The 13,023-nt window shown below is 32.7% G+C and overlaps 1 protein-coding gene across 1 annotated transcript in view; it reads right to left on the bottom strand.

Annotated features, from left to right (window-relative positions):
- Window positions 1-13,023, bottom strand: part of AP3B1 (adaptor related protein complex 3 subunit beta 1) — a 219,240-nt gene that overhangs the window by 94,996 nt on the left and 111,221 nt on the right. Inside the window, exon 15 of the mRNA XM_033110712.1 lies at window positions 7,572-7,748. Within this exon, the coding sequence (XP_032966603.1) occupies window positions 7,572-7,748 (177 nt within the window). The remainder of the gene's footprint in view (window positions 1-7,571; window positions 7,749-13,023) is intronic.

Here is a 13,023-nt window from a genome sequence, read left to right on the forward strand (position 1 = left end):
CAATAACTCAAAGTACAGAAATAAATGGCGTGGTAAACTTTTACAATAATAACTGGTTGGGACAACTGATTGGATAGAAAGCAACCTTCTATCAGTAACAATGTATTTAAAAAGCATTAACCTAGTTTTAATAAAATAGAACTATAAAAAACATAAGTGAAAATGTTAACAGAGCTATTCTGAATGTGGTTACTAACAATTGCTATTCACTAATTACTAGACCATATTGGCTCAACTACACATGAGAATAATTCTATGACTTATTTTTAAAGACAATTAGCAAAATAATCACCAAATGAGGAATACAGCTCAAAAGGAAGTAATATACTGGACTGTGTAATTAACTTGCTAGGATAACCGGGAAAATCTAATGGTTAGATGTCCGACCATTAGTTTTCTCAAATACAGAGTGAGAATTTATGACTAGTTTAACACTAAAGTCCATTTCAGTGTTGAGATTTAGAATGTACAACTAAAATAAATCAAAAAAAGAAAATAAGTATGTTCACTGCAGTGGTTTTTTTGAGCTAGTGGACTGATACATTTTGCTTGTATTTCATATCCCTGGAATTAATTTGTAGGAAATTAAACCATTTCAATGCATTAACAGACACAATTATTGAGAGTGAACTAGGAAAATTTTAAGTCATTAAAATTACACAAATAAAAAAAATGTGTGTTTATTGACTGTAAAACTTGTTTTATTATATTGGTGGGCTTTAAGTTTTATTAAAAATGTATTTTCAAAATAAAATTATTTCTAAAAGATAAAAACATATCCCTGTACAATGATGCAATGAAAACATAGCAGAATAATTTTTCCAGAGCACATTAATATACTTTAATCACTTTCTTAGCTGCACCTGTCTCTAATACCAAGTCATTGGTATTTCTCTGAAGAACGTATTTTTATATAATCTTATTATCTTGAAAATTTTTTAAACAAAAATAAGGTTACCTTCAATCTTCTTAAAAATTGAATTTTATGATCAATAATTATGACACTGTTTGACATTTTCAACTTACTCTTCTCTATAAACCATATTTTTAATGGAGAAAACACCTTCTTTACAGTATTGGACAATTTGGTAAGTGGAGAAAATTCTGTTGAATGAGTTTCTTTTATGTTGAAATTTGTAAATATTTCAGGCCAAGATATATAACTTTCCCCCCTCCATTTAATGAATCTTTTTTGATAATTATTTTTATGAAACAAACTTTTAAATAAATAATTCTATTTATGCTTTTTAAATCACTAAATTTAGATACTGCAGTATCAACTGCCTTCTCAATGTCATTTCATTCTAATACAAAATACAAACTTATCCAATTAAAAACAGAAGCTCTATCAAAAAGTCTTCATAGTTAAGATACTGCAAATGACAGAATTTCTAGAATAAATCTTGAGCTGTTACCACTTAATCTGTTCAGTTCTTCCCTTGCTTTTATAAAGATAAATTTCAATGTCTTCCTGTTTGTAAGATTTGTTTTCAAGAATTGCTATTTGCTAAAATTTTAAAAAGCTGAAGATTTAGACACTTTATTTGGTGAACACTTTTAAAGATTTGAAATGATTTCAAACAAAATCTAACCAATATAGCACAAAAGTTTCTTTGATTACCTTGTACTCTCTGTCCCCTCAACAACAACAACAACAACAACAACAACAACAACAACAAAAAAGCCAATGTAGGACACTTAGGTCAATTTACAAAGCAGTTTTTCAAAAATCACATTTCTAAAATCCCATTGGTAATATGCAACAAAGAGAGTTGTGTAGCAGAGTATGTGTTGTCATGCTGAAGTACGTTTTTTCAACATTAGCTTCATTGTAAGAAGTCTATAGTTCAGTTAAACTATACATATCAAATATCAATAAATTTGACCATTATAGTTTTACTGCAATTTGTAGAACAGTTTATTTGTATGCACCGCAACTAATTCCCAAAATACTTCTGCTCCATCGTTTTCTTAACAAGAACATTGATTTTAACCATGACAACATCCTTTTGTCAAAACAATTTTATCTGTCATTTTGGGCTTTTAAACTTACAATAGCATTTACAGCATTTTTGACAGAATAAACTTCCAAAAGCTTTCATTCCACTTATAGCACTGACAGAAAAATGTACAAAACCTTTGAAAAAAGTCAAACTGTTATTGGAATTAATTGGTTTTACTATTTAAAAATCAGCATTGTTTAGGTCCTTTTTCTGTTAGTGGAACCAATACACAACAGTTATTACTTCATTTTTCACATGTGCAAAAGAAAACTTGGAATAAAAATGAACAAAATTTTTAAAAAGTTATTTGATCTAAATAATTTTCATGTTTCACAGAGACACACATAAACATCTGCACCTATATGTATTTGTCATATATATGAGACACAATCTTTTAAAAATAACTCCTCTAACTTTTACAATACATTCTGATACTTTTTCTTAGCAGATTCGTTGTGTCTTCTGGTTGTTTTGTGATCAGTGATATCACTATAATTCTCACAGTGGATGATAAATGTTGATAAACATTTTGTGTATGTTAAGTACTGGGAGAGAAATTCAGTACTTCATTCTTCATTAAATATTTCATTTTTAAGAATTCATTGTGGCTGGGCTTATAACAAAATAAAAACAAGAACTGCCAAATAGCAAGATAAATAGTTTTTAGATTTACAATGCACAATAAATGACAAAACAACTGTTGCAATTGCAACAAAAAGAATAAAATACCCAGGAATAAACAAAGGGTGTGAAAAACCTATACACTGAAAACTACGAGACATTACAATAGAAATTGAAGAAGATACAAAGAAAGGAAAGATATTCCATGTTTGTGGGTTGGAAGAATCAACATAGTTAAAATGGCCATATTACCCAAAACAATACACGGATTTAATGCAATCCCCATCAAAACCCCTAAGCACTATTATGTGCCAGGAAATCCTTACACTTTACATGGATTGTCTCATTTAATCCTCATAACAAGTTTGTGAGGTAGGTACAGTGAGTTCTGCTCTAACAATTGTTTAGAAAATGTGCATTTGTTCCAATTCAGTTGATGTATTAGAAAACAATTTGGACATAATGTGAATTTTGTGTTTGCTTAGGCATGATGTTGTCTGCCAAGAAACACGAGGTGAAGGCGGAAAACTGTACTCAATTGAACTGGGCTGTGTAGGAATAATGAAACATACCCATCTCAAACATCTACCTGAGATCACCACATGTGTTATGGGACACATTCAGCTATTTTTGGTGGTACAACTCTCCATCCAATTTCAGATTAACCCTCTTTCCACTACTTAACTCACAAATACAACCTTTCCAACACCCATTTCCACAAGCAAACCTCAGGCCTTTTACAAGATAAAGACGTATATCCATTGTAATATTTATGTATTTTTTAACCATTTAACATGTGTAAGGCTGTTCTGTTTTCATGAGGTTCTTTTTTTTCTTTTTAATGTGTCCCCAGTGAAGTTTTTGTGTGTTGTGCCTCTAGCTCCATGTTTCCAACAATCCCTGTGATTTTTATTGTGCAATTTCATATAGCACAATGATTTTTAAGAACATACATACTGCATTATAAAGAACTGACTATATTATTATAATTCCCATTTTACATAAGGAAACTAAGTTTTGGATAGGTTATATGAGTTGTCCAAAATAATGTAGCTAGTAAGTGGCAAAACAGGATTTAAAGCCAGATAGTCCAGCATGAGAGGCTGTACTATCAGTCATGACCTGCCTCCCAGTAATTGACATCAAATAATTCTATGGTAGCTGTTACACACAGTTAAACTGCTTTCCAAATATAAATGTCCATCTGAAGGACCCAGAATCAGAAAATTAAAGAAACTTACAGAAGTTTGTCTAAAGAGTCTTACTATAATGTAATAGAGCTTAGGAAAAAAAACAACAAAAAAACTACATGAAGCAGTTTTATATCTCTATACCTCCCAAATTATTAAAATATTGAAAAATACATAATTCTAAAGACAAGATGGTGATTTTTCAGGTCTGTATTTTTCAGTTCTATAACTTCCATTTGATTCCTTTTTAGTTTCTACTTCTCTGCTGGGATTTCTTATCTTTTCATTCATTGTGGCTATATTTTCCTTTATATCATTGACCAAAATTATAAAAACTGCTTCAAAATGTCTGCCTGCAAATTTCAAATCTGGGTCACCTCAGGATTGGTTTCTGTTTTTTGTTTTTTTCCTTGAAAATTAATCACATTTTCCTGGTCTTCTTTTTTATTGTGGTAAAATATACACAAAACATACCATTGTAACTATTTTTAAATGTGTAATTCAGTGGCATTAAGTACATCCATAGTGTAACTATTACCATAACCATCTCCAAAACTTTTATGTCTTCACAAATGAAACTGTATACCAATTAAACAATAACTCCCCATCCTGGTTCTTCTTACGTAGCGTAATTTTGTATTGTACCTTGGACATTATAAAGGTTATGTTATAGAGACTCTGGACATTATTATTCTCTTTGAATGAGTATTGATTTTTGTTTGTTTGTTTTAACAGACAATTAACTTTGTCTTGCTGGTGCAGTTCAAATTTGTTTGATTCCTTTATTTTTAGCTGTGCTGTTCCGAATCTGCACTGCACATGTATAGTTCAGGGGTCAGCCAAAGGCATGGGCAGAGTTCTTCACAGATTTTGAGACTCCCCACTCTGGCTCTCTTTTCTAGAATTCTTCCCTAACTTTCCAGGATCTACAGTTTCCCTGAACCATGTCCTCTGCTCTTTGAGGCCAGAAGGGCTTTCGGTTTCCTTTTACAGTTTTAGCCTCTGTGCATAGTGCCAACTATAGCGTGTCCTCAGGATAAAAGTCATAAAAGTGGGAAAATTTACTCTGCGTTATTCCCTTCTTCCAAGTGTCAATTCCCCTCCAGAATCTTCCTGCTTTTCTTTACTCTTCTAAGACTTGAGGCAGTTGTTTTTATATTTTCCCAGAGTTTACAGTTGTTCTCTATGAGAGGGTCAGTCCAGTAGGAGCTAACTCAACCATACTGAAAACAGATTGCTGAGTAATTTTTAAATTCTTCTTTATACCAGGTAAAAACATTTTGAGGTATTAAAGAAGTTTATTATTAAATTATTCCTTAAGCAGACAAATGAACAGAATTTTCTAAATCTTACAAAAATCAACTTAGACATTACCTATAACTAAGTAATTCAATAAAAATTCTGGAAATGCTCACTGAGGCATCTAGACCAAGGGGAATTCAAATCTACAAATAAATATCAGGACTCTACAAGTAACTTTCAGGACTTCATGGCAAACCACTCTCTGGACACTGTGACTTTGTCTCCCTGGTTCAGTTTTAAAGATGGCTAACATAAATCGGTACAGAAAAACATTTTTTTACATTTAGTCAATGCAATTATTTTAGTCTCTGTTTAATATTCAGTGGGGATGAACCGTACAACTTAAAAATACTGTCAAGTTGATGGTGCTAAAAAATCATTCTTTAATGCTAATTTTTATTTATAAATTCTCTCAAACCCCTTTTCTTGAGAAATGAAAAACTGGAGAACAGAGTACAAACCTACAGATACCTTCATTCACCTATTTATATATTTAATCATTTAAAAACAGTGACTTATATAAAAATACGTGAAAATTTGGCTTATTTTCTAAATGTATTTATTTTCTTATTTTCACTAGCTGGTGGTGAAGTCTACTGTGGTTATCTAGAAGTATCTTTCTAAAATATACAATAGAACACTTCAGAAGCTAAGCTCCAAAACTTGAATTATTAATACAGTTTAATAAAAAAAGATGTGAGAGCCAACTATGTATCAAATTCACTGGATAAAAAGATATGAAATACACTTTATAATTTCTGAACAAAGAGTACTATATTTCATAATTGGTTACTTACAGCTACAAAGAAGGCAAAAGACAGAATCTTTATTTTTGTAAGATATAACTGTTCTTTCAGTCTTGATTAACATACTAATTTTGTATTACTTTTCATTTATAATAATCTATAAGTATCTTTAGAGTAGCTAAACCAGACAGAAAGTCATAACAACCATAATATTCTAGGTGTCAGATTAACTTTCACAATACTGTATGGTTTTAGTGAACACAGAGAATGTCAGGCTAGAACAGTGTTTTTAATCAATAAATAAGAAACTCAACAGCAAACACAGGTTTCCTTTCTTTTACTCAGTTTTTAAAAAGTAACTCATCACATGAAGAGATCTGGAAATGATTAACTGATTCCTTTCAAAGATTAACTTAAAATGTAAAGATAAAATCTAATGATGGAAATATACTCAGAATATCTGCAATTATTTGGTCATAAATCGTGTACAATGAACAGCAAAAGCTACAATAACAGAATTCCTATCACAAGTGGGGATGAAGACAATCCCAAAGCATACAGAAATGAATCTGAGGAGTCCGCCTGAGGAGTCTGATGGGCCAACATCAGTTTACTAGAGAATGAGTATGGGTAGGGAGGCAGCCGAAAGTGAGGGAAACACACACAGAGACACACAAAGCAAATACAAAAAGAGAGAAAGATGAACACTGATGGGAGAGGAAGGAGAGAATTACAGACACAGACATTAGGTGGTGGTGGTGTATGTGTGAAGGGGTTAAGGATATTAGAAAGATGCAGAGGCAGAGTTTTGAAGAAGGAGGGCAACAAAAACAGACAGAGACAGGGAAATAGAGGGGAAAAAATACCCCACAGAGGCAAAGTAAGAGTCAGACAGGATAAATGAGGGAGAAATAGAGACAGGACATGGAGCATAAAACCTAGTAAGGGGCCTAGCTACAAATGAGCAACAATTCTTTTCCAGTCTTGTTGATCAAGTTAGATCCTCCACCCATGGGGAATAGCAATTTAGATATAGGAGGAAGGATGGGAAAGTCCCTATTTTATACACGGAGGTGATTCGATATATTTTATACATAGAGGTGACTTCTCTAACTAACAGTTCTCAAAGAGTAAACCGATTTAAAAAAATGAATTTTCTAAATGGCAATCTGGTAAATCACACCACTATTAAAAAACATATACTGGTTTCCCCTGCACCTGTAGGACAAGGTCCATAGCACTTGCCACCCCAAGTCCTGGCCTTGCCTACCTTTCCAGACTCAGCTTTAAGTGCGCTGAAAAGCACCAAGCTGTTTCATGACTCTGACCCTCTGTTCTCCTCTTTCTTTATTCTGTATAGTAAACCATCCTTACAAGCCCTTAGTCAGGAGTCTTATCCTTTATGAGACTTTCTCTACGCTCTCTCGTCCTTCCTTGAGACTTTCAATAACTTTCTGCTCGTGAGTTGCACTGTATCTTAATACTTCTATTTTAGCGCTTACCACACACTATTTCATTGTTTATGTTTTTCTCCCTTACTAGACCAGACTGTCATCTCTTTGCACCTCTGCCATCTAATGTAGAACCTTAAAGAAACAGGCACTTAGTCACTGTTGAATGGACAGCCTAATGCATGAACAGACCTTAGCGGCTTCATCAGTGTAAAGAAAGTAGGTGTTACATAGGGAGAGTAAGGATTAGCTTCTTACCTGTTTGGAGTTGGTTAAATACAATTTTGCTCCCAGATTTAAAATCTGGAGTTTTACCAGATCATCTTCACTTGTGAAGCTTTTAGCCATCTTCCTCAAAACATCAGGTGCAATTTTAGGCACTCGTTCACAATTTTCTCCAATTAGCCAAAGAATACTTGCTCTAGCCACAGGAACCTAATATTACAAACAGATTATATGGTCACAAAAAAGATCATCATACTTTCCTTAATATTAGCATAGAAAAGGCTTTAAATATTATCAAGGTGTTAGATCTATTGATTTATTTAATGTATATCCAGGAAGTGCTGCTATATTTATGGAGTTTCTTTAGTTATCAAAAAATAAACACACAGGAAATCTCATTAAAACTGATTTTAGGGATAATGCCTTAGAAAAGATTCATAGAGAAAATAATCATTTGTCTAGAATTTTGATTCTATCAGAGATCTGCAAATTCTTGGGCCAAAACCTGGCTGGCCACACACATTTCTTTATGTATTGTTGTTGCTACTTTTGTGCTATAATACCGTGTTTCCCTGAAAATAAGGCCTAGCCTGACAATCAGCTCTAATGCGTCTTTTGGAGCAAAAATTAATATAAGACTCGGTCTTATTTTACTATAAGACCAGGTCTTAATATAACATAATATAACATAATATAACATAATATAATATAATTAATATGATATAATACCAGGTCTTATATTAATTTTTGCTCCAAAAGACTCATTAGAACTGATTGTCCGGCTAGGTCCTATTTTCGGGGAAACATGGTAGTAGAGATGAGTAGTTGCAACAAAGACCATAGGCTGAATATATTTGCTATCGAACAGTTTTCAGAAAATGTTTGCCAATCTCCACTGTAGGGCACTGATTTACAAACCTCGATGTCCATAAAAATTATCTAGGGTTCTTACTAAAACTGCAGGGTTCAGGTATGAGCTACAGGATAGTAGTTCTGTGGTGGGGCCCAGGAATTCATGTTTTATAAAGATGATTCTTGGTACAAGTGGTTTGTAAACCACGTTTTGAGAATCACAGGTAGTATAGAAAAAGGAAGAGATCCACTAAAGACTATGGATTCCAAATCAAAACTGTTATATCCTCTACGTATTTGCATCTGTAGCACTGGAAACATAAAACTGACAAGATCATCAAGGTCTGCTTATAAAATCATTAATTCCCATCTATTATTTGGTCATCAACCAAAAAATGGGGAGAAGACAAATTTGTCCAATATCGCATTTTGGCATTATATATTTTTTAATGTACATTTCAATATAATTTCCTTCTTAAAAATAACTGCTTTGCTACAAATTGGAAACCTTCCATCAGCACCATTACACTGCATTAAGACATCATTTTAGAGTATGTACATTAGTTTTATTACTATCTGTTTATTTGTATCATCCCCTAGTCCAAAAGGAATTTGAAGGGGTATGTAAATTAGTTTCTGTGAGCATTTTCACCTAGCATGGAAAAATCTGCTTTTTATAATAAGTGAAAAAGGCAATGACTATAGTTAAGAAGCAGCATAACAAGAAGAGATAACATTCTTTCTATAAAGTCCTTTTCCAATTCCTCAAATAAAATCCGAATATTTTTATTATATTTCACAGCTGTACATAAGATTGTTAAAGAATAAAAAAACCTTTGCACAGCTAAAATTTTATCACAATATCCACCATCTCAAATTCTTTCAAAACACCCATTTTATGAAATATTGTAAAATTATTAAGACACCCTTAAATTGGGTCTCTCACCAAATTGAAGTCATTAAAAAAGATTTAAAATCAAAGTACATATTTTCAAATAACAGCATCACCTTTAAATTAATATTAGGATAAGTTTAGTAAGACAGAAGAAATCAGCATACTTATGCAATAAGTGTAAGTACTAAGTATAAATAATAAGTATAATATTAAATGCTATTATAAATCCATTCATGCAGTATGATAAAACTGATATCCTTACTGTATGTATACTGATTTCTGGAAAGAAAGGGGTTATTTCTCATGTTCCAAAGGTTACACTGCATTAAGACCTTACTCCCAATCTATTATTTTAAATTGGGCTAAAGAACAGTAATTGAGTGGTACATTAAATTTTCAGTATGAAGCAATTCAAGTTGCCTGCCATAATGAAATTACCTCTAAATAAGAATATATGGACAACTTCAGATTTGTTATGCTAGATTTATTTTTCTTAAATATTTTATTATATATTGCTAGTATAAAAATTAGAATTCTATGACATATAACAATCTACTAACCCACTTTAAGCAATTTTCTTCTGGTAACACACAATTCTTTTTTGCAATTAAAAAAACAATCCCCAAAAGTTTTAAGAGATTGTTTCTAATCTTATTCATTAATATACTAAGATTAAAATAACAACATTTAAACACTAAACATTCATAATGCATACATTTAAAATACAACTCTGAAAAATTTAGAAATCAATACATTCTAATGCTCACAATGAAAATCTGAAGGTGGTGGTGGTGTTGAAGGATTCTAGGACCGAGGTAATAAAATTGCCAAATAAACATTTTGAAAACTTAGGAAACTTCCCCGCAACAATAAATAATATCAATATCAATACATTTATACCAAACTTTTGGTGACAGCATTTTGTTAAAAAGCTTAGAAAACTGACAAACCCAATGTTTTTGTGCATTTGGCTGAAATCAGAATCCTAAGATTTTCAGATTCCAGCCCTCCCTTTCTCTCCCAATTAAGTTATAGGAACTTGCCCAACATCTCATAGCTTGTCAGTGGTGGAACTGGGACAGACTCCAAGTCTGAATCCAAAGTTCACCATGGTCACTGGGCAGAGACAAAAAAGTGTGTGTTATACTTAGGAAAATACCAGCCAGCAAGGCAAGAAGATTGGTTCTGGTCCCAGACTGATCATGTGTATCATGGAGACAATTTCACCTCATTGAACCTTATTTATTCATTAGTCAAATGAAGAATTACTCCTTTGCCCGTTCTTCCACCACATTGTGCAGTGGCTCCCTAATGGCCTCCTGTAGCCATTCCAAGAAATATCCTTGTCACAGCAGGCCTAGGCCATCACCTGCCAACTTCTGCACCCACACATGGAGGGGCATTTTCCCACTTCCTTTCACTTCTTCTATGGATAAGTAAGGTGGCCAGAGAGGGAAGAGGTCTGGCTAGCACTTCTATTCTCCCTTCTCCCAGAATTCTGCTCTAATAAAGTGGTGTAGGCAATGAGGGAAAACATGCTCAATATTGTCCTATGGTCCTCTGACACCTACCTGTTGGATGGGCTCTTTCTAAAATCACAGTGGTTAAGATACTACCCCTAGATTTAGGGTAAAACAGGTAGAGCTTCCGGAAGAAAGGGCTCTCAGGCTAAGCCCCCCCATTTTAGAATCACTTGCCTACATTTTAAGAGTCATCAGGTACTTGATGAGATTAATAAATCGCTGATTTCTTTTCCATGTGGTTATTGTTCTTCCGTGAATAACTCTCTTGATTGGATCAGAGATTATGGGGATTTAATCCCTCGCCTTTCCTGATTTTGAAGCTGTTGTCTGCTGCATCTCTCATTACCTTCTTCTGGAGGAACTTGTGTCTCCAATCCCTGGCCATTTTAGGGGTCTGCATCACAAGCTGTCTTGTCTTGTCTGACTTCAAGCACTTCAGCTTCCTTAGATAATGTTAATATTAACTCATCATCACCCTTCATTCTCCAAAAGTTCAAATTTTTAGAATTTCAAATCTATAGAATTTCACATAATTTTCTTGTAATTATTTTAATCTCTCTCATATCACATTCCCAATTTGTTCATTTTTGCTTTCTCTCCTTACCTTATTAGAATCAGGAGGGGTTTAACTATTTTATTGTCTTTTCAGGACCAGATTTAAGACATGTTTATCAATTTCAACTGTCTTTTTTTTTGGTATTCTACTTTACAAAATGAACTTGGATCCCTCTTACGTTTTGATGCTTTATTTCATTGTTCTTTTTCAAATTTCTCAAGACATATAAAAAGTCTTTTATTTCTGGTCTCTTTACTTCAAAAATGGTGGCAGTTATAGCATAAGCCACATCCTACACCTTTTGGAATAAAGTGCTTTTTCTTTGTTTCATGGAGAGCCGGCATTTTTCTTTCAGTTTTTTCTTTGATCTAAAAGTATATTTTCTTACTTCACAACTGGTTTGGTACACTTTTAAATTATTTAATTCTAATTGAAACTTAAATTTTTTAAGTTTTATTATATCCAAATATATTCTTGAGTTTTTGTAAATGTTCTCTCATAAACACCCATAAAAGTGGGTATTATCCGTTCAAGAGATACAGGTTTTAGCTATATTTAATCAAGTATTTATTATTTATTTTCTCTATGTCCTTACTTACATCTACATCTTACTTAGAGTCTCATAAGTATATCTGAAAGAACTACATTAAAGTTACCCACCAAAACTGTACTTTATCTTTCTCCTTGCATTTTCTATAGACTTTTTCCTCTAAATATTTATTTGGTTGCCGTGTGTGCGCGCGCGTGCGTTGGTTTATACTTCATAGTTTCTTTATAAATTGCCCTTTTTTGCATTTTATAGTGTTCCTTTTTATCTTGTTAAATACTTGTAACTAATTTTAAATCTCACTTCCTTGTTCATGCTCACTTAATATCTCTTTCTCTACCTTCTTATTTTCAACCCGTATCACTTTGATTAAGGCATTTTAATTATAAATGGACTATAGCTAGCTTTTTTTTTTCACTCTAATTTGAAAGTCTGTCTTTTAATGAGAGAATTCAGCCCATTCATATTTAGGATAGGAAGTACTGGATTTTCACTCTTCCATCTTACATTATAATTTTTTAAAAGTTATTATTTATTTTATATTTCTGTTTCCTTTTTTTCTTTCCCCTTTGTGAATTTGGAATTCCCACCATACTTTTATATTCTACTAATGGTTATCTTCTGACAAAAACAAAAAAAATAAACAACAACAAAAAACCCCCACAGGTTTTGCCATGTAGATCTATTAAGGAAATATTTACTTGGCTAATATTCCAACAACAATTGTAGAGAAAGTCTATATAATCAAAAATGTCCTCTTGTCCCAGGTTTTCTGTATAAGCAGCTACGTTCACCTGAAAGCCCTAACACTTCCTGCAATTGCCTCTCGCTTTCTAACAAGACCAGAACAAGTTTACTAGTACAAGTTTTAACTAAATTCTGCACAAGACATTTGGAAATAGAGAACTCCACATTTCTATTTCCTTTTCACAATCAGACACATTTCTCCATCATTCCTTGTAAACAAGATATTGACTACTTTCTTCCACCAAAACCCACTGTTTTCACCCCCAAGATAATCTATTTTTACCTTATTACTTTTTAACACAAGATGAGAATATTATAATCATTTCACCTCCCTCCATTTTCTTCCTCCCATAAAACCTTCAAAA

The sequence above is a fragment of the Rhinolophus ferrumequinum genome, chromosome 7, assembly GCF_004115265.2.
Source record: "Rhinolophus ferrumequinum isolate MPI-CBG mRhiFer1 chromosome 7, mRhiFer1_v1.p, whole genome shotgun sequence".
Classification (NCBI taxonomy): domain Eukaryota; kingdom Metazoa; phylum Chordata; class Mammalia; order Chiroptera; family Rhinolophidae; genus Rhinolophus; species Rhinolophus ferrumequinum.